This window comes from Borostomias antarcticus (assembly GCF_949987555.1).
Source record: "Borostomias antarcticus genome assembly, chromosome: 2".
In the NCBI taxonomy this organism is placed as follows: Eukaryota; Metazoa; Chordata; class Actinopteri; order Stomiiformes; family Stomiidae; genus Borostomias; species Borostomias antarcticus.
This window is the reverse complement of record NC_140235.1, coordinates 10,990,012-11,015,034: the sequence shown is the minus strand read 5'-3', so window position 1 is coordinate 11,015,034 and position 25,023 is coordinate 10,990,012. Positions and strand designations below refer to the sequence as shown.

The window sequence follows — 25,023 nt, the reverse complement described above, 5'->3', positions numbered from 1 at the left end:
CCTATTAAACAAGACAGGACACACTCGCTGGGTTGCCAGGTTTGGTAGCTGGCTCCCGCCCGACCCCCTCAGCCAACAGGACAGAGCTGACCAACAACAGCGAGTGTCCTCCTGGCAAGAACCTCAACTCAAAGCCTTTTGGCCAGCAGCTTCAGGTGTGCTGACGACAGAGAAGCCCGGCAGGCAGCACCATGCCTGAGCCCGTCCCGCTTGACCCGCTGGGCCATCAGAGGATGGTGCAGAAGAACTTCTTCTCTCTGAAGGGGTTCTCAGAGGCGGGGACGGGCACGATGAGAGGATCCTCGCGTATATGGGCATCGCAGTACGCCATCAGGTCTGCCGCCGCCTTTGACACCTAATGTGACGAGACAAGGGAGAGAGAAGGAGAGATAAAAGAGGTGACCAGGCGTGGCAGGCTGTCACTGAACACACACGTCAAACCCTCTCCTCTCTGGGGGGGGGGGTAGCTCAGTCGGGGGGGGGGGTAGCTCAGTCAGGGGGGGGTTAGCTCAGTCAGGGGGGGGTAGCTCAGTCAGGGGGGGGTAGCTCAGTCAGGGGGGGGTTAGCTCAGTCAGGGGGGGGGTAGCTCAGTCGGGGGGGGGGTAGCTCAGTCAGAGGGGGGTAGCTCAGTCAGGGGGGGGTAGCTCAGTCAGGGGGGGGGTAGCTCAGTCGGGGGGGGGGTAGCTCAGTCAGGGGGGGGTAGCTCAGTCAGGGGGGGGTTAGCTCAGTCAGGGGGGGGTAGCTCAGTCAGGGGGGGGTAGCTCAGTCAGGGGGGGGTAGCTCAGTCAGGGGGGGGTTAGCTCAGTCAGGGGGGGGTAGCTCAGTCGGGGGGGGTAGCTCAGTCAGAGGGGGGTAGCTCAGTCAGGGGGGGGTAGCTCAGTCAGGGGGGGGGGTAGCTCAGTCAAGGGGGGGGTAGCTCAGTCAGGGGGGGGTAGCTCAGTCAGGGGGGGGGTAGCTCAGTCAGGGGGGGGGGTAGCTCAGTCAGGGGGGGGTAGCTCAGTCAGGGGGGGGTAGCTCAGTCAGGGGGGGGTAGCTCAGTCAGGGGGGGGGTAGCTCAGTCAGGGGGGGGGGGTAGCTCAGTCAGGGGGGGGTAGCTCAGTCAGGGGGGGGGTAGCTCAGTCAGGGGGGGGGTAGCTCAGTCAGGGGGGGGGTAGCTCAGTCAGGGGGTGGGTAGCTCAGTCAAGGGGGGGGTAGCTCAGTCAAGGGGGGGGTAGCTCAGTCAGGGGGGGGTAGCTCAGTCAGGGGGGGGGTAGCTCAGTCAGGGGGGGGGGGTAGCTCAGTCAGGGGGGGGTAGCTCAGTCAGGGGGGGGGTAGCTCAGTCAGGGGGGAGGGTAGCTCCGTCAGGGGGGGGGTAGCTCAGTCAGGGGGGGGTAGCTCAGTCAGGGAGAGGTGAGGAGCAGCTGTGTTAGAAGAAAGACTGAGGCTCTGGGAGATGAGTGGCCTGAGCCATCTGTGTTAGTGACCCACCTGATTCCTCACTGGAAAATACAACTCCTATGATCCTCTGCAGTTCTCATTACCTCTGCCCTTAGTCTCACTTAGCCAGACCTATCTCCACACTTGGTTGACGCAGTGCCAGCGCTGGAGAAGGTCTGGCTGAACTCACTCATTACACTCTACTTATTTAAACCAATCACAATCGTCTTTGGTGGAGCGGTTGCTACTGTAGGTTGTTGTTGTTTCGCATAGTCTGGATTGAATCTGATTGGGCGGACAACAGATTTCGCCGCCACTGACTGGGCAGTAATAAACAAATTACAAGGTGGACGATGGACAGAGACAAATATAAAACCAAAATGGTACCAAAGATTGAGAGTATCATGTGAGTTTGAATAAAAACACCACTGGTTTATTCTCATCCTCTGAATGCTCTGCTGTGGAATTCTACTATTGATCTCCTAATAATCTCTTGTGGTTCCTCTTAGCAGGAGATAAGCAGTCTATGTAAACGGTGCAAGATGTGACACAATAAATGTTATTGCTGATATTTCTGACTATTTTGGAGGTGCTTTCCCCTCTGTTCCAGGTATCACATGTTTTAGGGGTCTGATGGTTGCTCTGCAGCAGAATATCAGGATTTATATGAGCGTTCAGGCTGGATAAGTATCCCCTTATTACCTAGGGCCGATATACAAGGCAAATTAATTATTTCATTTATCTTTCAGTATAAGTCCAATGTCCTGTGGGCTACATTACCTTTAGAAAGTGTACATTATGTTGCTTTCTATTAACAATTGCGCATTGTGCATTTCATGGTACCCGTATCTTGTATCATGACTCATGAAGTGAAGATGCTTGGATAATCACGCAGAGCAGGAGTGTTTCAGAAGAGAACAGAGAGCGCCAGTGGTGGTGTGTCATCAGGCCTAGACGAGTGGCGGCGCTTGGTGTGTCACCAGGCCCAGACGGGCCCATGTCACCAGGAGCAGACTGGTGGTAATTACAGTGTGCTCCCGTGATGGGAGGAGAGCCCTTGTAATTAGCCCAGATCACATTCCTTTGGCTTGATTGGGCAATTAATGAGCACGGCAATCCCCTAATCAGAGACTCTGCACCCCCCGCAACCCCCGCCCCCCACGCCACGGATACAGTTTCTCTCTCTTCACTGTCAGTCCCGTCAGTTAGATTTAGAGGATCAGCAAGGGCAGCCAGCCTCTCCCTCTTCTCCCCCGTCGCCCCTCTTCTGCCCCCCCCCCCCCCCCACCCACCGACTCTGACAGGGCGGTTCTCCTGGTTCCCCGCGGCTCGTTACTCCCTCTGATCTCTGTCATTCCCTCTGTTCCTCAAAGGTTCTCTTCCTCCTTTCATCAGCGGGAGACGTCCTCACCCTGCTCTCCACCGTCGTCTGGATGTCTGCTGGTTCCCCTCGCAAATAAAATATCCTGCCCCGTCCCCCTCCACACACACACACACTTCCTGCCCTGCCCCTGGTTTGAGGAGATAAGGATTTGTTTATCTATCTACAGCAGAAGGGGAGGAGAGTTCTTCATATAAGCAGCCTTTGTTGGGCTGAGTGAGAGTGATGGCGTATGGCAGCCGTCCAGGCGAGGAATAATGTTGAGTGTACCACTCCTTGAGCTCTGGGGCGATCACTCCCTGAGCACATGAGAAGCTTAGTGAATCAGATGATGACATGATACTGTAGGCTTCAAGCGAGCAGCAGCAGTATGTCTTGAAAAACAATTGGGTTCAGTCGGGGTGACCCAGTCAGCTCCGTCCACTCAACCCCCTGCCCCTATCTCGTCGTCATCAGCATCTCTGGGGCCGATTTGGGAAGAAATCCACAGGGCAGAGATGTATGTATGTTGACTGCACGGAAACGCATAAAAATACATTAATCTGCAAAACAAAGATAATTAAAGGCTGTGCTATTTCGGTGTCCAGTACTGAGAGAAACTTCCTGTCACCAGTAGGTGGCGCTCTACGCGTGACTCAATACCGATGCATAGATGTGTTCAGGACGGTACCTTGATGAAGCGTGAGAAATGTTGAGTAAATCGGATAACGTATGTAGGAGTTATGAGGACTTCCTGTTTCACCAGTAGGTGGCGCTGTAGGTATGACGCAATACTGACTTACAGAAGTGTTCAAGATGTGACCTTCATCAAGCATGAGAAATGTTGAGTAAATCGGATAACATATGTAGGAGTTATGAGTACCTCCTGTTTCACCAGTAGGTGGCGCTGTAAGTGTGACTCAATACCGACGCATAGATGTGTTCAGAAGGTGACTTTCATGAAGCTTCAGCAATTTGGTGCAAATCGGATGATGTATGCAGGAGTTATGAGGACTTCCTGTTTCACCAATAGGTGGCGCTATACGTATGACGCAATACTGACACAACGATGTGTTCAGGACAGAACTGTCATGAAGCGTGAGCTATATCGGACAAATTGGATAATGTATGGAGGAGTTATGAGGACTTCCTGTTTCACCAATAGGTGGCGCTATAAGTATGACGCAATACTGAAACATAGATGTGTTCAGGACAGAACTGTCATGAAGCGTGAGAAATATCGGACAAATCGGATAATGTATGTAAGAGTTATGAGGACTTCCTGTTTCACCAACAGGTGGCGCTATAAGTATGATGCAATACTGACACAAAGATGTGTTCAGGACAGAACCGTCATGAAGCGTGAGATATATCGGACAAATTGGATAATGTATGGAGGAGTTATGAGGACTTCCTGTTTCACCAATAGGTGGCGCTATAAGTATGACGCAATACTGACACATAGATGTGTTCAGGACAGAACCGTCATGAAGCGTGAGATATATAGGACAAATTGGATAATGTATGGAGGAGTTATGAGGACTTCCTGTTTCACCAATAGGTGGCGCTATAAGTATGACGCAATACTGACACATAGATGTGTTCAGGACAGAACCCTCATGAAGCGTGAGATATATCGGACAAATCGGATAATGTATGGAGGAGTTATGAGGACTTCCTGTTTTACCAATAGGTGGCGCTATAAGTATGACGCAATACTGACACATAGATGTGTTCAGGACAGAACCTTCATGAAGCGTGAGATATATCGGACGAATTGGATAATGTATGGAGGAGTTATGAGGACTTCCTGTTTCACCAATAGGTGGCGCTATAAGTATGACGCAATACTGACACATAGATGTGTTCAGGACAGAACCGTCATGAAGCGTGAGATATATCGGACAAATTGGATAATGTATGGAGGAGTTATGAGGACTTCCTGTTTCACCAATAGGTGGCGCTATAAGTATGACGCAATACTGACACATAGATGTGTTCAGGACAGAACCGTCATGAAGCGTGAGATAAATCGGACAAATCGGATAATGTATGGAGGAGTTATGAGGACTTCCTGTTTCACCAATAGGTGGCGCTATAAGTATGACGCAATACTGACACATAGATGTGTTCAGGACAGAACCCTCATGAAGCGTGAGATATATCGGACAAATCGGATAATGTATGGAGGAGTTATGAGGACTTCCTGTTTTACCAATAGGTGGCGCTATAAGTATGACGCAATACTGACACATAGATGTGTTCAGGACAGAACCTTCATGAAGCGTGAGATATATCGGACGAATTGGATAATGTATGGAGGAGTTATGAGGACTTCCTGTTTCACCAATAGGTGGCGCTATAAGTATGACGCAATACTGACACATAGATGTGTTCAGGACAGAACCGTCATGAAGCGTGAGATATATCGGACAAATTGGATAATGTATGTAGGAGTTATGAGGACTTCGTGTTTTATGGCGAAATGTCAAACTTTGACGGGGCGCCACGGCAAGGGTGTTTGGTGAAAACTCATTAACTCACTCAAGTTATCAATGATAACTTTTGATCACAAAGGTCTTAAGATGAAGCTGACCCGATATGAAGTTGATCGGATGAAATCTGTAGGAGGAGTTCGTCGAAGTACGAGGCATGGAAATGGTCAAAACAAGGACAAAATGGCACATTAAAAGCAAAATGGCGGCCTTCCTGTTGCATGTTGGGTATAGCTCCAAGAGACATTTAAGTGTGGCTCGATGAAATACATATGCCCACCGAATTTCGTTCGCCTACATCAAACTGAAAGGTGGGGCTCGCCATTTTAAACTTTCCAGGGGGCGCTCTTGAGCCGTTTTGCCACGCCCATTTCCGTCACCAATGAAATATCCGTTTTTCACCGGGTCTGATGTATCTGCAAAGTTTCATCCGTTTTCATCGATGTTTAGGCCGCCAAAAAGGCATTTGTTTGGGGAGAAGAAGGAGAAGGAGAATAATAATAATCCTTCGAAATTCAATAGGGCCTCGCACCGCCAGTGCTCGGGCCCTAATAATAATCCTTCGAAATACATTAGGGCTTCGCACCGCCAGTGTGCTCGGGCCCTAATAAATAGTGTTGGTGGAGAAAGGGTAGCAGAAAAAGTGCAAGTCTAAGGCAATTTAGTTCGGGGAAATGTGTGCAGTCTGCAAAAGCATACGAAATGAACCAAGTGTTGGACTAGGTAAGAACAGAGGGAGTGGCAAAATCTTTAATGCAGCCCTGTCTATACCTGAGAGGGAGAGAGACAAGAAGAAGAAGAGAGAGAGGGACAGAGGGGGAGGTATAGAAAGGCAGAGAGAGGTAGAGACAGAAACAGAGAGAGGGCGAAGGAAGGAGGGAGAGAGAGAGAGAGAGAGAGAGAGAGAGAGAGAGAGAGATGAGCAACAGCACACTGCCCTCCTCAACCTTCACCTTTCGTTGTGGAGAAGCTGTGCGCTCTGCCACTTTCACCATCTGCTCTGCTAAAAATGAGCAGATATCCAGTCACAAGGAGCAGATATCCAGTCACAATGCTTCCCGGGCCTGAAAGCAGACCAGCGTATACGGTATCATCTCCACGTCCACACACTCAGAACAGAAACAGACACCGACCCTCACTTCCTATGCCTGTCTGACGCTAGGATGCTCACACTGAAGCTACCGTGTCTATTCATCTTTAAAAGTGTTCATTGCTACAGACACATAGATTCATTGTGTCCTGAAGCTACAGTAGTATAAATGTCCAGTCAAAATGTTTATCCAGTAGAACAACCTGATCTCAGACCACCGAGTCAGGCCTTCTCAAGGTGAAACAGAGGGTACAGTACTTCCACTTTATTGTGGTGGTCAGTTTGTTTTCAACTTGCATGTCTTAAAGAAGATATAATCCTGTGTTTTGTACAGTATTAGAGCAGTATTAACTTGTTAGTAATATGTAATATCAAGAAAATGGAATGTCCTCAACATTGGCCATACAAGTCTTCTATGAGGATAAATAAAGAAAACAACAATATTATGATGTCTGATATCATTCAGTTATTCAATATCTGAACGTCCAAAGCAAGTTCATTAATCTGGTCCTTGTATTTGCCAACGATAAGTAATGACATTTCATCAGAACAGTACCAAAGATAACATCATACAGTCAGTAAGTAACATCCAGGGGATCCTTGTAATACTTTTGATTATGAGCTATCTGTTCAATTGTATTGTATATAGGCAGATACAAAAACTCACATTAAAATTAAAAACATGTTGCGGTTACCACACTTGTTAAGAATATGGAATATGTGTAACGAGGAGACTAAAGCAGAGTAGTCGTTGAGTAGTGAAGCTTACTTCCCTAGTATAAAGGATGAGCTAATGACCCTGCCGAGAGGAATAGCTCTCTTGGCATAGCTGCTAAGCTGCTAGCACATCCGACTTGCGAGCGCAACATCACAGGTTTGTGTCCCTCCCTGGACTATTCCTTTACATGGGCCAAACGAACGAGTGACACAAGAAAACACAACTCGGAGCGAAATTATGCATCACATAAAACATCAAAGTCATGATCATGCGTAACCTTCCCTCAAGTAATCCAACTCGTGTTATGTACTCAACAGAATAGACTGCAGTTCTCCGGCGAGGCAACTTACCCTGTTACACATTTACAATTGCACCCACACAAATGTACAACATGCACCTATTATATCTTTTATTTTGCTACCTTGCACTTTGGCTTTAGCACTAGATTATGCTCTTAGTCACTTGTTTATAAAGGAGATGCACTTCTGAGTTCTGGTAAGTAGCAGTACACTGACTTCCTACATTAAATGCAATTATTAAGTCGCTTTGGATAAAAGCATCTGACTGTAATGTAATGTAACATGTTAACGTACACAAACACAAGTGGGCCTAACCTTTATCCTGTCCATACAGGCCTCCATCTTCAGCTGCTCCACTGCTTTCCTGGCTTGGGAGATGCTGGCTGTGCTGTTGTTGGCGATGCCGTCCTTCATGGTGTTCCTGTGGGCGTAGAGAGAGAGGGGCACACTACAGACATGGAGCTGGTAGGTCTCACATACGGACCACAGAACCGCCCCCACCCCTCCTCCTCCTCCTCCTCACACACACACACACACACACACACACACACACACACACACACACACACACACACACACACACACACACACACACACACACACACATACACTACCACTCTGAGGAGATTTTCAATGTCACTATGATTTAGATGGTGCCCACTTATCTCAACATGATCACTTTAAATGTTTCCCTCCCTCTGTTTTCTCCTAGAATGATCTTTCAGGGCCACTGCCTGATCAGTGCTTTGTTGGGCTTCAGAGAAAGCTTGCCACACCTTTTCCACTGCTGCCGGCTGGTAAGCAATGTCAGCGTCTGAGTTCAGCACTTCACCTCCAGCTCACCGCCTCATTCATATATGACTATGAACACATGTAGGCTAGCACTTCATACCTGCTCATGTCCCATCTGGTGGCGACCAGAGGATCAAAAATACATAGGCAAAAAAATACATTGCTGCTATTTTGGACTGTATATCATGATTCCTTACATCTCTCTGCTTCAACTTGATCCCACTGATCACTTGTGTCCACTCTGTCCACTTTGGGGTTGGTCCCTGAGGAAGGTACAACAGAAATACTGATGAGCACTGGTCCCTCTGACTACTAGGATGTTTATTAGGTAGTAATTTACAGGCAGATAGACTGAATGTTCACATTTAGAAAATAAACAGTTCAACTCCAGTGGGATGCTTCACACTCACACACAAGCATGCACGCCCGCACGCACACACGCCTGCCCGCCCGCTCGCACGTAGGCTACGCACGCACACACACGTACGCACGCACACACACATCATGAATCCAGCTCACCATAAGGCCAGCAAATATGTCATGAGCCTATTAACTAACGAAACTGTTGCCTGAAATTTCAGTATTTCTACTGGTATCAAAATCAGTTAGGCGGCAGCGTCTTTCTGATGGCAAGATCAGTCTCCGTCTATAATGCAACTAATAGGCCTACCAGCGCATGCTTGGCATTGACACTACCGCGGGGTTCAGTGATATAAAAAACACTATGTTTTATAGTGGAATTCATTTTCCAGGTCGCGCCTGCTTATAATAACCAATTAATAACAAACAAAAAGGCCTCGGTCACACCGTCACCACAGCCCCGTGTATCATGAGCGTCGACTGGGGGGGGGGTCGAGCTATATTCTACAGGGAATTACAGGAGGCTATGTGGTATCAAAATATAACGGTAGCCTACTGTACCGTTATATTTTGATACTACATAGCCTCCTCGGTACAGCTGGGTACTGTGGCATGAAATGTTCTAGGTATGTCGCGTTTAAACATTCAATATTCTCTGTAGAAAAAGAGAATGCGAGAAGCGAGTATTTTGGAGTCCCTTGAAATTGTTTTAGCAGGTATAAATGCTAGGAAACCCCCGAATGGTTCTAATAACATTTTAGCACGAGCATCCGTTATTTCGCTTGCAAACATTTACGTACAAATATATATAGCCAATTTATTATAGATTTATACATATAGCCTATATATATATCCCATCAGCCAGAAACGAATATGAAGGGAAAATAATGTTTACGCGAAGCCGCCTACCTGAAATGTGATTCCAATATTGAGAATTCCGGGTTGACTCCACCCAATAAAGGGATCTGTCAAATTCGGAATGAGGCAAGGGTGGAGGAAACCCCGCTCCGTTCGTCTTGACCGCGGCTGTTTTTATTTATTATTGACGGTGAATAACGGTGATGCTGCTTCAGCCGCGTGCTGTGCCGCTTCTCGCCCCAAAATGCGCCGTGCATTTACGCATATTCCGGTCGAGGATGCTCTGTCCACAGTCCACACGGCCAGACCTCGATGAGAATCTACCACCACCACAACGAGACCTGGAGAAATTACGCATACAGCGGGGGGAAACCTCACTATGACGAGGAAATATGGGGCAGGAACCACTCAAGATGAGGACCGAACGTTGTGAAACATCGGCACTGTAGTCTAAATGCAGACAGTCACATACTTGCTGACACTTAAGCTCGAGAAATCCCACCTCATCAATCGTTTTGGTAGTAGTCATGAATATCTAAATGAACAGTCTTCTCCCGTCCCACGTTCCCTGTGTTGGCCAACAATGGGATGCGCTGCTCGTTTGTTTTGCGCTTGTCGCTGCAGGGCGCACATGCGACTCCGAGGCTTCCCTGTTCGATTCTACACCAGACGTGACATCGTTGGGCGTCCGTGTTAAGTCCATCGAAGAACAGGTAATTGCAGTTGCACACCCTGCAGGCTGTATCTTAATGAATGCTGTATCTTAATGAATGTCGCTGACCACAACAGTGACCAAATAAAGCTCCAATGTTACTTGTTCTTTAAAAGCACTGCAGTATTCATGTTTTTATCATGTCAAAATAGAGAATACAAAAAATAGAGACAAAAGAAGTTTCTTAAATATTTATATTTATATATGTAGTATATACTGATCACTTAGTTCGTCCATACAGATATACAAAAGACAAAACCATAAAAGGTCCTTTCCAGGCTTCTACACTTGATTCCAAATTACAAGGGCAGGTCAGACAGGCCACTGGGAGTAATGAATAGACAGGCAGCTTCAGTAACCAGGAAACAATCATTTTAAATTAAGCATAGCTTAATCAAATTTTCAACAAAAAAAGAACATCCTTCCATCATTATGCCTTTCTCTATAACACAACAAATAACACTTTTCAGAAGTTCTCCTGGTTAAATGTGCCCTTCATCAAATAACCTCCATGTTACATGTGGTGTGAAGGGCCCATCTTGAGAGAGATGCTAGGGAGGTGATGTAGGTGCACACATAAGGAAGGCCAGAGAGGCTCACGAGAAATTACTGTAAACATCATTGGAGCAATCTCAGTAACATCTCCCTGCGTTTAGCCTGCTGATCCCATCTGTCACAGCACACAGCGACTTTCCCTTTCTCGTAAACATCAACATGTGTAAAATGTAAGACGTAGACCCAGAGAAGGCTTGCAGTTATGAACTCGCACACAAAGGCAAAGTAAACTTAAACACATTGCAGAAATGTAAAACGGAGGATAGACATGGAGATGTTACGGATACTGTATTGATCTCCCATAGAAATATTAATGCAATCCAATCAACCAATCATAACTAAAAGTGCTTAGACGTCATTTCACTCACGGCAACAGACACCAGTTACACTAGTGCAGAGGGAATGTAGAAGACAACGTTGTGTGTACGTTTGTAAGTATACCTGAGAGTGAGTCAGTCTGTCCTACCAAGTCTCAGTGTGGGTAAATGTGCTCACAGGCTCAAAAGACGGGTGAGACCAAATCACCTGCACCCAGATTGTGTAAGTGATTAACTAATTAAATTGTGTGTGAAAGATTATTCATCTGAGTAGGGGATTACGTGTCCTGGGCTGTAATCCCTGCCAGCGTGTGTGTGCCAAGGAGAGACTTAAAGAGCTGAGCCACTGCCTCCACATGGCTCCGGCTGGCTCAGCAAGGTGCATGCTGGGATGAGAGGGGACAGGTAACTCCCTCTCTGGTTCTGAACTCAGAGAATTTTTCTGGCCTTAAGTGTAACACTGCATTTTAATTCAACTGTATTTACGCAGGGGGTGGGGAGCCCAGCATGCAGTATCTGGAGACGCCAGTTCCTACTTTGATCTGTCTCCTTCCCCCATTGATTTCACCTCTGGATTTGATCCAGCTGTGAAGCGTCACTCTGGGCTCTAGTGCATTTGAGAAATGTTTAGTAAAACAGTAAAACACCAAGCAGGACAATAGCAGAAAACAACAGAGAGAGGATTTTTCCCCCCGCTTTCATTGATAATAAATAGATGACTGTTAGCAGTGTAAGGAGGCCAACGCAGACAGACGACAATCTTCTTCCAGGACAAAGTTCTGACTGGAGATTTAAAGAGACATGGGTGTTCGGATTAAGAGTCAAGATCCAGAACTCAAGACGCTACTTTTGATGTAACAGAAATTTGAGTTCTGCATTGATTTGGAGTACAGGCCAGACAGTAGCAGCTTCTCAGGACAGCAACAAGGATCAGTACATGACAACCAAATCCAAACCGAAAACCAAACAAAAAACTAATCAAGACCAATAATAATAATAATAATAATAATAATAATAACACTTGGAAAAAGCCATTTTGGAAATGTTCTCTATGGCAAACCTGCCATCCCGCCTTCCCACTCCACTTCAGTATATCTATAAATATATATACACATAACACTATTTTCATATCATTGCTTGATCAACGGAGCGCCTCTGCTCCAGTCGTCTTGGATGGGAATGGCTTAAGGTGGGTTGCGGCGCGGGGTGGGGTCTGTGGGTGCGGTCTGGGGGTGGGGTCTGCGGGTGCGGTCTGGGGTCTGTCTGGAGCATGCACACACTTCCTGGTCCCAGGGCCGGGAGGGAAGGGGACTGCTGGTGGAGAGGCTGGTGTGGTGAGACCTCAGCCCGCTGCGTAGCTGCTGAGGAAGGAGTAGAACATGGGCAGCTTCATGCGCTGCTGGTCACGCCGGCACCAGGCCATCACCGTGCCCTCGCTGTTGGCCGTGTAGAGGTGGTGGCCATCGCACGAGTACGTCAGGCTGTTCACACGCAAGACAACGAGCATTTCAGGACAAGATTCCGTACAAAAACAAAAATTTAACTCTGAGACTTGGACAGATAAAGACGCAAGATAATAATAATGATAATAATAATAATAATAATAATACATGTTATTAAATAGTATATTATTATTATTATTATTATTATTATGTATAGCACTTTTCATACAGAGACTGCAGCTCTGCACTTTGACGTTTCAGCATTTGTTTTTTATTATTCTGGCATGACCACTCCAAGGTGTACCTGATAATAGGCTTGTTGGACTTGGGGAAGGTGATCTCTCTCACGGGCTTCAGGTCCCAGGTGCTCCACAGTCTGTGGGTTGGTTCAAATGACAGATGTGGTCTGAGATTAGTTCATTAACTACTATGTAACTACTATTTATCACAGAGTAGTTACTAGTAATTACTATGTAAATACCATGTATACACTTATTAAGAATAGAACACACACACACACACACACACACACACACACACACACACACACACACACACAGAGAGACGCACGCACAGTAACGCTTACCTGACCACACCATTCTCAAGGCCGCCGGCGATGACATTGACAGACACTCCCTCTGGCTGATTGGAGAACGCTACAGAGCAGATGATCTCTCTGCAGTGGACGTGGCCAATCAGATCGCCGTTCACCGTCCACAGACGCAGGTCACTGCCGCCGCCCACTGAACACACAAAAACCCAGAGAGAGACTGGCACATTGATCACGTGACCACTGTACTGTACATGAAAGATGCTGAGGCTTCTCTGCGTGTGATAAACCTGTTGTAAACACGCAGGAGAGACGGGCAGACCTCAGAATAAGCCCGCTATAAGCAGTCCTGACCTGAGTCGCACACCGTGGCGATGTCCCCTGTCGTCTCGCTGGCCGACACCGCCGTCACCGGGCTTTTGTGACCGGTGAGACTCTGCACATAGCACAGCCTGATAACACACACACACACAAGCAGGGTTCACTGATAACACACACACACACACACACACAACCAGGGTTCAGCCTGATAACACATACACACACACACACAACCAGGGTTCAGCCTGATAACACACACACACACAACCAGGGTTCAGCCTGATAACACACACACACACACACACAACCAGGGTTCAGCCTGATAACACACACACACACACACACAACCAGGGTTCAGCCTGATAACACACACACACACACACAACCAGGGTTCAGCCTGATAACACACACACACAACCAGGGTTCAGCCTGATAACACACACACACACAACCAGGGTTCAGCCTGATAACACCCACACACACACACACACACACACACACACACACACACACACACACACACACACACACACACACACACACACACACACACATACACACACACAACCAGGGTTCAGCCTGATAACACACACACACACACACAACCAGGGTTCAGGAAGACTTGGCGACTTGATATATACACACAACGTGCTTAACAGTGTAAGTAAGTATTCAAACACATGCTCACACATACACACACTCAGACACACACTCAGACACACTCTCAGACACACTCTCAGACACACTCTCAGACACACACTCAGACACACACACACACACATTCAGACACACACTCGGACACACACATGCACAGACAGACACACACCTGTTGAGGTCCCAGAGGATGCAGGTCCCGTCCCTGCTGACGCTGATGAGGATGCTGTAGGGCTTACAGACGAACAGGCTGCTCACCTCCTCTGTGTGGCCGTACAGATGCACCTGGGCCTCCACCTCCATCTCTGTCGGCTGCACAACACACACACACACACACACACACACACGGTTTGCCTTCAGGAGTAGCCACTGTACACAGTCAGTTATGGAGATATAGCAGGGGCTTCTTCAATGATGAATGATTCATAATCCATCGCTGAATTACCCAAGAACAAAACACCCATTCATTGGGTGCTTCATCAGTTCACACAGAAGCCCGTGAGACACATGATGATGATGGTGAGTAAGGCTCAGGATCATTTCCGCAACCAGTTTATGAATCACACTGTGAAACAGAGAGGGAGAGAGACATAGAGAGAGAGGGAGAGAGAGAGAGAGAAAGGGAGAGAGAGAGAGGGAGAGAGAAACAGAGAGAGAGAGAGAGAGAGAGAGAGAGAGGAGGAGAGAGAGAGAGGAGGAGAGAGAGAAAGGCAGAGAGAGAAACAAAGAGAGAGAGAGGGAGAGAAAGAAACTGAGATGGAGAGAGACAGAGAGAGGGAGAGAGAAACAGAGGGAGAAACAGAGAGAGAGGGAGAGAGAGGAACAGAGATGGAGGGAGAGAGAGAGAAACAGAGAGAGAGGGAGAGAGAGAGGGAGAGAGAGGAACAGAGATGGAGGGATAGCTCTCAGTCAGTATATCCAGGCTGCTCTCAGTCAGACCTCGCCTCACTGAGGGAGAACCGGCGCTGAAAGACAGAACAGTCCATTTTTCTGGCGACTGAGCTGGACTCCCAGAACCCACCCCACCTGTGGGCTCCGTGGAGGAACAAGTGTTTCTGGGGCAGCTGAGATATGACTAATGGCGCCTGGCGGGGAGGCCCTGAGCGGTTTGTCTGGGAGGGAGCGGGGGGGGGGGGGGGGTAATGCATGGTGTGTGGGCGTTGGTGTGGAGGCGGGAACGTTTGGAGGAGGAGGGAGGAGGGGAGGCATCACCATGGAAACTCACCGTGGAGCTGGTGAAGCGGTTGCTGTAGGCGGTGATGACTCCACATTTACTGCCCGTGAACAGCTGGCAGCCATCGGGCACCCAGGCACAGCTGGTCACCTGGGGCAGGGGGGAGGGAGGGGGAGGGAGGGGGAGAGAGAGAGACAGGAGGGGGGATTAAGGCAGATAAAGAAAATGAGAGAATGACTAGCTTAACAAGTAATTAGGGAATCCTCAATGGTGACTTAATGCTTAAAATATTCCCTCTTTCACTAGAGGGTGCTGTGGGGTCCATCATTAAGGTTCTCTAGAGTAAATGCTTTCTTACAGATTAATAGGCTGTCAGAGAAAGAGAAAGAAAGAGAGAGAGAGAGATGGTATGAGTTTACATGGTGCAGTGGAGAGAGAGAGAGAGAGAGAGATAGATAGATAGATAGATAGATAGATAGATAGATAGATAGATAGATAGATAGAGAGAGGTGGTACTCTCAGGCCCTTATCTAATAAGATCCCAAATAAAGAGCACAGACTTGTGTTGGCAGTCCTTCAGATTGCACGTTTAGTTGGAATGCATTTTGCAGGTGATCTATCAAGGACAATTGCGAGAATGACAACAAGTGCAAAAGTGCGAAGACAGCCCTATTTAAATGAAGGGTTTTGCGTGTTGTAAGAGGAGCAACGAAAACACAAAAGCAAATTTGACGCATCAAAGGTGCGCTCAATGATGTTCCTCGTGCGGATATGGGTCGCATTGTATCTGCGCTCCCCAGCAGTGTTTGGGTACAGAACTGGAGTCATGAGGAAGGGCTGTAGGAGATACGCTCTATCACCTAAAAAGGAACATGAGATATGAACTGAGATGATGCTTTGGTTCTGTTTAAGAATGGACAATGTTAACCGATTAAGCGTTAACCGAACCTTAAACGACACACTTATCAGGAGAACGAGACTGGATTCCCCCTCCCTCGGCTCACACACACCCATTCATTTGTCCTGACCCACACCTGGGGAAAAAAGCATAGAATATATACCTATTTGACAGCCTATAAAAGTTCAACAGGCCAACCGTTGCCTACATTATGTGAAGCCTGACTCTGATAAACAAAAAGTTTTGCAAAACGTAATAATAGTTTTATTACCTATAAGCCAGCCATCTCCAAAGTCGCCATCTCGCAACTTGGAGAAGAGAGCACAGTTCCTCACAATGAAGGAATTACTACCTGCCCTTCAAAGGTATTATATAGCAAACACAATCACCATCACTGAAATTGCTTTCAGGGTTGCTAAGTCACTGAGCGTGTGCTACAATTATGTATTTGCATTTTCTCCTCCCATATTTTGCACGCTAGGGTAGGCATGTCTCTTATTACATATTAATTTCGGCCAAAAGTAAAGGATAGAGCGTGCAAATTTGCGCACTTGAAGGATGCAATCCTCCATGCCACCGTTCATAGATCACCTTTCACATTTATTTGCGGGTATTAAAGCATTTGCACACACTTTTATACATGCAAACCTTCGTAGACAAGGCCCTATGAGTTTACCTGGTGCAGCGGAGAGCACTGGATAAAGTTGATGGGCGGCTCACTCTGCTTGCTCTTCAGCCGGAGCATGTTGTCTGCGTAGCCCCAGCTCAAGATGGCCGACCACTGGATGTCCGTGCTGTGCATGCTCCTCACGCCTGCAGGGGAGACGGCAGGCAGGTGTCCGCTCAGCTGTGCTTGTTGTGAGGGTACTGCTCAGTGGTCTTAGCGTCTTAGTCCCAGGCACGTTGCCAGGGTTTAAAACTAACTTTTTGGCTTACCAGCGCATTAAAAAACTTACTAGCCAGATTATTTTTACCTGGTAAGTGAAAAAACATACCAGCCATTTTAACCCCGGGTTGATGAGGCTAGTTGAGGATCTGTGTGTGTGTGTGTGTGTGTGTGTGTGTGTGTGGGGGGGGGGGTTCTCACCCTGCTCTTTGCTGTAGATCATCATGAGGCAGAACTTGCGCGACAGGCCGCAGACGGCCCGTGTGGGCAGGGCGAGCAGCGAGCCGAAGCGCTCGCCGTGGGGCTGGCTGAAACACACCACCGGGTCCGGGGCGCTGGGGGAGCCCACGTACTCACCCCACTTCAGACCCTTGATCCACGGCAGAGGACTCTGGGAGGGAGGAGGAGGAGGAGAGGGAGGAGGAGGAGGAGGGAGGAGGAGGAGAGGGAGGAGAAGGAGGAGGAGGAGGGAGGAGGAGGAGAGGGAGAAGGAGGAGGAGAGGGAGGAGAAGGAGGAGGGAGGAGGAGGAGAGGGAGGAGAAGGAGGAGGAGGAGGAGGGAGGAAGAGGAGGAGGAGCGTGAGCATGGAGCAGGCGCATTCAGAAACACCAGCGTGTGTTTGGTGTGTGTTTTTCCATGCAACAAGCAAACGAACAGAAACAGCAGCGGCACGGTCCTCCGTGGGCGTAGGGCGGGCCTCACCGGGTAGACCATCTCCTTGGCCTGCTCCCGCGTGTCTCTGAAGGCCAGCTGCACCAGGAGCCCCATGGCTGCCGGCAGCTCCCCCTCCATGATGAGCCGGGGCCCCGCCCTGCTGACGTGGGAGGCGCTGAACAGCTGCCTGGGCGTCTGGCCGTACGTCTTGATCATGGTCTCCAGGGCCCGCCGCTGCACGGGGTCCTCCACCGCAGACACGTCCATGCCAAAATAGGTCTGGGGGTGGGGGTGGGGGTGGGGGGGTGGACAGGCAATGAGGGTCACTCACCCAATATATTCCACTCCAAGTCAAATGACAAATTCCCTGACTTTCAATGACTAAAAAGCTGAATTTCCGTGACCTGTAACGGAAATGGAAAAACTGTTGAAGATCGGGAAGGGGATAAATGGACGCAAAAAAAAATCAAGTAACGATAACAACCCCTCACGCAAAACAGGAAATGCATGAAATGACCTGATAAAGAAAAACACTGCATGGAAAATATTACATTTTGATAAATGGCAACTAAAATGTAAACATGCCATTAGGGCTGCACGATTATGACAAAACATAATAATTGTGATTATTTGCTTCAAAATGGTAATTGCGATTAATAATTGCGATTAATATTTAATATATAATATTAATATATAATAACCAAAATGCTCCCAAATCACGGACGTTGATCCCTTTCTTGCTACTAACTCACTGACCTCGTTTTCGCTAATTTTTTCACTACTCACGGCTGCAGGTACTCTTGTGACACTTGTCTTGACCTACTGCTATCTGTCTTCTCAGTGAAATTGCTGCGCACTGCGCACTCAGCGGGAACGCATGTGATTGGTCAGACAGCATAAGCACCTGTGATTCGTCCGTGTAGTCCTAGCACACTCAATTCAAAGCAAAATTATTAATCACATTAATTGTGGCCTTTTGCGATTAGTTAATCGCAGAGGTCATAAACGCGATTTCGATTATTCCCGATTAATTGTGCAGCCCTACATGCCATAAACAAAATTCCCTGATATTCCATGACTTGGCCTGTCTGAAATAGACTTCCATCAAATTCCATGACCTGGGGGATCCCCTGTATTCTCTACTGTTAGATTTACTAGTGCCTCATTCCCTACCACAAGCCACAACCCAAAGAGACACTGCTAGTCTTGCTATTGTGATTGTGATGTTCCAAATTGGACAATAAAGACAATGTAATCTAATATGATCCAATCTAATCGGATGTCCGGCAGCAGTCATTTACCGCAGGGTGGAAGACGTTGATGGCCTGCACCGCGGCCTTGCCCTTCTGCTTGAGCCCGAACACCAGGTCGATCCACTGGCAGAGGGTCTGGGAGACCTGGTCCGACTCCAGCGCCTGCCTGTGGATCAGGACGAAGAGGCGCGGGTCGTTCCGGGCCCAGGGGGGCAGGTTCACGTGGTTGACGCGCTCGCTGTTCTGACGCACCCCGAAGTCAAAGCCTGCAGGGAGAGAGAGAGAGAGTGAGAGAGAGAGAGAGGGAGGGAGAGAGAGAGATTTCACACTTCAGCTTCAACACAAAGTATGTGTTGGCTTTAGAAATTGTAGAGATTGATCTCATGTAAAATAAAGTGAGGTTGAAAGGGAGATTGAGAGAGAGAAAAATGAATTAGAATGAAAAGAGAGAGAGAATTAGGGTGAGAAGAGAGAGGGAGAGAGACAGAGAGAGAGAGACATGAGGGAATGCTAAATAGTGGTTGTCCTCTACCTTCTCTGTTGACGAGGAACTCAGGGAGGTAGAAGAACTCTGGGATGAGCTCCTTGACGTCGGTCATGGACTCATAGGAGGACAGACGCCACGTGGTGTTCATGGAGTGGAAGGTCCGGTCCGGGATATCAAAGCTCTGGTCTGGAGAGGCCCAACAAAGACCAGCAAATTAAAGCATTGTCTCTCTCAAAGGAGAGCCGTCCGGCTGTGTGAACCACCGCTGCCGCATTCAAACACAATGACGTACAAAGATGGCCGACTTCAGAGAGCGGCTGGGAGCAAGAGAGAGAGAGAGAGAGAGAGAGAGAGAGAGGCGCAGGAGGAAGAAAGGAGGGAGACACAGAAAGAGGAGGGTAGGGAAGAGGAGCAGGTCAGGGTGAAAGAGACGTACAGAAAATCAGAGTGAAGAGAGAGAGAGAGAGGGAGAGAGAGGGAGGAATAACAGAAAGATGTCCTTTGATGGCTAATGCATGACGCGGGTGCAGAGCTCCCATGATAATGGAGACGGGAGTTATCTGAGATCAGGATGTCCTCCTCGGCGCGCGACGCTAAAAGCCTCCCACAACTAAGAGGAAGGCCAGTATAATGCAACTAAAGGCAACTAAACTGCCAGTATAATGAGGTGACAGGTGGCGCCCTGCACTAAGAGCTCCTGTCAAGAGAATGCTAACTGTGTCCTATTAAAAGAGAGATGGTTGGCAATCTGTGATCCCCTTAAGTGGGGACTATACTCAAACTACTGTAGCTGCAGTAACACGAGGTAGAGTTGTAAACACAAGCTTTAAGCCCAATTTATGCTTCATCGAGCGACGTCACCACTTTTGACGCTATGGGCGACACATGTCATGCACAAACAGATTTTGACTCCGTCACAAATTGTCGCTCAAGTGTGATTGGATAGCTGGATAGAAGGCTCGTGCGTTGCCATGGATATGCTTGTTCCGCAGCCTTGTTTTAGTTTAGTCTGTCATTTGACGTTTGGCTGAGCAGAGGAACGTCTCTCCCAGCTTGTGAGGAGATATCCCCATCTATACAATTCATCCCTGCCCCAGTTCACAGAGATGCCCAAGTACTGTGGAATTCGTGGGAGGTACAGCCATCTTTTCCGATCAGAATGAAAACAAACCACAATGAAAAGCGCACTCTGAATAACCTCAGCTCCTAATACAGGGGTCTGGCCACGCTTCAGCAGGCTGGCCGCTGCTTCTCAGAGAGGAGTATCAGGAGGCTATTCCAGCCTTTTAACCTCAGCTTCTCTCAGAATGACAACAAACGTGCAACAACATGACAAGCGCGCAGCTGATTGTTGCCATAGAGACGAAGCGAGGTGTCGCCCGAAGCGTAAAAGGTAGGGCTGCACAATATATAATTTATGCATTGCCATCGCAATGTGCACATGCGCAATAGTCACATCGCAACGGCCTGCAATCTTTTTCTCTTTTTCCCCCTGCTATGTTAACTCAAAACATGTCATGCTACAAACTTTTTGCCCAACTTTTTAATTTTGATGACTGTCAAAAACTAAGAGATGCATTATTAGTAGGCGTTTTGGAACGCAGTCAAGACACTTGGCTACCAGTGTAAGCAGACGCGAGGATCACTGTTTAGTTCTAACCTCATATAGGACATAGGCCTGTACGTTTACAAGTTTGCTTATTTCTGTTTTAAACAAACAAAATATATTGCAATATATATCACAAAAAATTGCATCGCTGCAATGCATGTTTTTGTCAATATCGCCCAGCCCTAGTAAAAGGGTAAACATTTGTCGAGCAACACTTTTCAAGAAGCATAAATTAGGCTTTATTCCTTGCGAGTTTATGCAAAGCTCCTCTGTAACATGGCAGACAGACCAGGTTTAGTAGTTCTTTTTCTCCACGAGCCGGAGGCTTAAAAAAAAAAAAAAAATCACACCCAGTTGGTGAAGTAAGCGGTGCGGGATATATGAGCAGTCTCTACTGCCCTCTTGTGCTGGTGTACAACAGTACTGGCTACTCCTGACTGGTCTAAAGCTCAAGCTACGAATGAACACAGAGACTCCCATATCACGTACAGTATAGAAGCACCTACAACGCTTAAAATGTCTCATCTGTCTGGGAATATGGGGAACAGGCTTCACGGTTCAAGCCTGATATGCCGCTATAACGTAAAGGCTTGTTAATGGATTCCAGAGTTGCAGTGGAGAACGATGGTTACGTATTGTAACCCTAGTTCTATGAGTGGAGCGGAGCCCCACAGGGCTAGCTCCTATTGGCTAGCGAAACCCAGCTAGCTACATTGACTGAAGAAAAAAACATACACGCACCTGTGTCCAACCAAGTCCGGTGCACCACTGTATAAGCGGGCTACGCCCGCACATCTGCTCCTAAGCGAAATTTTCAGCGAGCAGACTGCGGGGTCAGCAAGTCTGTTCCCTGTGGGGCTCCGCTCCACTCATAGAACTAGGGTTACAATACGTAACCATCGTTCTATTTCGTGGAGCTCCGCCCCACAGGGCTAGCTCCTATTGGCATAAGCGGAGCTACACGACCGCACCATACACTCTTGCTGGCCCCAGTAAGGGAAAAACCACTCTTGCTGGCCCCAGTAAGGGAAAAACCAGTCAGGACACAAGCCAGGGCTCCAAGGCGAGACCATACTAACAGTTGATCCGACCCAAGCACTGGCCCCACCCCGCCACACTCAGTCTATCACAGCCGAGGGCAAGGAGAGGTACGTGGGGCGAGAGCTGGACCAAAGCGGTTACTCCGTAACAAGCCCGTCCCAGCCTCCCTCATAAACAGGAGCGGAACGTCACTAGACGGGCCTGCTCCTACCTTAGCTGAACCGGTGAGACCTGCGTGAGTCACGTCTGCTTTCCTAGCAGGAAAAGACCCCGCGGCTCGAACCGGTTCTCCAGTAGCGACGAGACCTGCCGTGGTCCATTCTGACTCTTTCACAGAAGACCCGGTGACTCCAGCCGAACACCTACATGAAACATCCTGTCTAACGCTGGCTCGCACCGGCGGCTGTGTTTAGCACAGATGACGCCACAGAGACAGAGGACATGGATAAAAGGTAATAACGGACAAAAGGAGACGGGGACGACCAAGTCGCCGCCGCACAGATGTCCTCCACTGACACACCATTGAACAGGGCAACTGACGTGGCCACACCCCTTGTGGAGTGTGCCCGAACAGTACCAGGCAGAGGATGACCCGCAGTCACGCAAGACTGGGCGATGCCCTCACAGATCCAATGGGAGAGACGCTGTTTCGACAACGGAGAACCCACCTTCCCTGGGCCGTGGCAAACCAACAACTGGGGGGTAGTGCGGACCGCAGCCGTGCGCTGGACGTAACACGTCAACGCACGCACAGGACACAACAAATGCAGGCGGGCCTCTTCCTCGCTCGCATGAGGTGGAGGATAGAAGGCTCCCAGCTCCAAATCCTGTGCTCTATAGGCGCCCCGGACCACCTTCGGAACGAAAGATGGATCCGTGCGCAACACAGCTTTGCTCCCATCACCCGTGATGAGAAAAACTGTCAACGCCCTCAGATCACTGACCCGCTTGCCCGACGTCAGAGCAAGGAGCAGCGCGGTCTTAATCGATAGCCACTTGAGAGATATCCGCTCCATTGGTTCGAACGGCGCTTTACATAGCGCATCCAGAACCAAGAGCAAATCCCAAGGCGGCGCCGCAGCCTTACGCACAGGGCGAAGACGGCGCGTGCCGGCCAGGAAGCGTTTAACCAGGGGATGCCCGAAAACGTAATGGCATGCGGAAATAGCACACGCATACACCTTGATAGTGGATGCTGCCAAACCGCCACCATGATCCATCAGGTGCTGAAGGAATTCCAAAATCGCCTCGACCGAGCATGACTCGGGAGCGAAGTCCCTTTCCTCACACCAACGCGCAAAAGCAGCCCATTTGCCAGAGTAAACGGAGGCTGGTCCTGCTGTTTCAGAGAGAACCAGAGGGGACACTTTGCGTTCTCTCTCGAAGCAAAGAGATCCACCCCTGCTCTGCCGAACCGGGTCCAGAGCTGAGCCACTATCTGAGAATGTAGGCTCCACTCGTCCGGGTGAGGCCCGCCCCGAGACATCAGGTCCGCCCCGACGTTCAGACGGCCGGCAATGTGCCGCGCTGTTAGTGACCGGAGATTGACATGAGCCCATCGCCACAGCGTTACCGCCAGACGGTGAAGCGCTGGCGAGCGGACTCCCCCTTGTCAGTTGATGTAAGCTACTGTGGTCTGGTTGTCTGACCACACCAGCACATCGCGCCCCTGTACCAGGTGTACAAAGTGGCGCAATGCCAGTAGCACCGTCTCCAACTCCAGGAAGTTGATGTGGCGCCGTTCTCCGACGGCCCACAAACCACCTACGGCCTGGGACAGACATGTACCACCCCAGCCGCTTAGAGACACGTCTGTGAAGACAGCGACGTGAGCCGACACCCTGCCTATTGGAACACCGTGCGCTATTACGCGCCGGTCCCTCCAATAGTTGAAGTCTGCTGACAACGACCCCGGCATCCGCACAAGGCGCCGTCTGTGCCTCACAGGGTCCAGACGAAGCCGCGCGAACCATCTCTGCACGCACCTCATGTGAAGTAGGCCCAGTGACACTACCACATGGGCGGCTGCCATGAGACCCAGAAGGCGCATGATCGACAGAACCGTGATCTTTCGAGAAGGACGGCAAACGCTGAGACTCTTCTCCAGTGTTTCCCTCCTTGAATCGGATAGCCGTGCTCTCATGGCGCTCGTGTCCAGATTGATACCTAGGTAAACAATCTGACGGGCTGGCCACAGAGCACTCTTCTCCCAGTTGACTGCAAACCCCAGGTCGGTGAGATGCCTCACCACCGTGGCGGTATGCATCAGAGCCAACAAAGGCGACGGAGCCAGTACCAGCAGGTCGTCCAGGTGCGCCAGGATCCTGATGCCCTGCCGGCGTAGTGGCCTCAATGCCACCTCCACACAATTGGAGAAGGTTCTGGGGGCGAGCGCATATCCAAACGGGAGTCTGGTATATTCGTACGCCACACCCAGGTAGGCGAAACGCAAAAACGTCCGTTGCCGATGAGCTATCGGTATGTGGAAGTAAGCGTCCTTGAGGTCTATGCTGGTGCAAAAATCGCCGGGAAGGAATGCCTCCAGCATTTGTCGTACCGTAAGCATATGGAACTTCAGATTCGCCACCGTTTTGTTGAAAAGGCGGAGGTCCAAAATTGGCCTCACGCCCCCCGTCTTCTTTGTTACGAGGAAGTAGCGGGAATAAAATCCCTCGTCCCTCTGGTCTGACGGGACCACAGTTACCGCTCCCTTCGCCATCAGTTCTGCAATCTCTGCTGACAGAGCAGCAGCCTGAGCGGGACGTTGTATCACTGTCTCCACTACGCCCATGAAGGGCGGTGGGGGGCAACAAAACTGAATGAGATACCCTTCCCGTAGAACACGCTGCAACCAGCTGTCCAGGAGACATCTTGCCTGCCAGACTGTGAAGCGGTTGGAAAGAGGTTGTGCCGGAGATCGCGGGAACAGATCGAGGAACCTGCCATAGTTCAATTTGGCCCTGACCGCCACCGGACAGCTGAGAAACTCTGCTGTCCTGGCCCAAGGCGGGCCACCCTCGAAAGGGAGATGAAAAATCCCCATTGGGAGTTCCATGTCCCTGAACAGCGCGAGAATGAATGG

The 25,023-nt window shown here is 49.1% G+C and overlaps 2 protein-coding genes across 6 annotated transcripts in view; both read right to left on the bottom strand.

The window, feature by feature from the left end:
* Nucleotides 1-226: 226 nt before the first annotated feature.
* Nucleotides 227-7,792, bottom strand: gng4 (G protein subunit gamma 4; the record flags this gene model as incomplete). Its single annotated transcript, XM_084451189.1, has 2 exons — nucleotides 227-355; nucleotides 7,694-7,792. The coding sequence occupies 2 exons, from the start codon at nucleotides 7,790-7,792 to the stop codon at nucleotides 227-229; spliced, it is 228 nt and encodes a 75-aa protein (XP_084307315.1).
* A 2,532-nt stretch (nucleotides 7,793-10,324) lies between these two features.
* Nucleotides 10,325-25,023, bottom strand: part of lyst (lysosomal trafficking regulator) — a 93,810-nt gene continuing 79,111 nt past the window's right edge. For 4 of the 5 annotated variants that reach the window (XM_084460122.1, XM_084460123.1, XM_084460126.1 and 1 more), the window contains 11 exons: nucleotides 19,337-19,477; nucleotides 18,853-19,070; nucleotides 17,600-17,830; nucleotides 17,099-17,288; nucleotides 16,688-16,824; nucleotides 15,165-15,263; nucleotides 14,112-14,251; nucleotides 13,319-13,416; nucleotides 13,001-13,157; nucleotides 12,719-12,790; nucleotides 10,325-12,453 (listed from right to left, as the gene is read on the bottom strand). In XM_084460122.1, the coding sequence (XP_084316248.1) occupies nucleotides 12,315-12,453; nucleotides 12,719-12,790; nucleotides 13,001-13,157; nucleotides 13,319-13,416; nucleotides 14,112-14,251; nucleotides 15,165-15,263; nucleotides 16,688-16,824; nucleotides 17,099-17,288; nucleotides 17,600-17,830; nucleotides 18,853-19,070; nucleotides 19,337-19,477 (1,622 nt within the window). In that variant the 3' untranslated portion in view covers nucleotides 10,325-12,314. Of the gene's footprint in view, nucleotides 12,454-12,718; nucleotides 12,791-12,994; nucleotides 13,158-13,318; nucleotides 13,417-14,111; nucleotides 14,252-15,164; nucleotides 15,264-16,687; nucleotides 16,825-17,098; nucleotides 17,289-17,599; nucleotides 17,831-18,852; nucleotides 19,071-19,336; nucleotides 19,478-25,023 lie in introns of all 5 variants that reach the window. The other variant, XM_084460125.1, reaches the window with a different exon arrangement.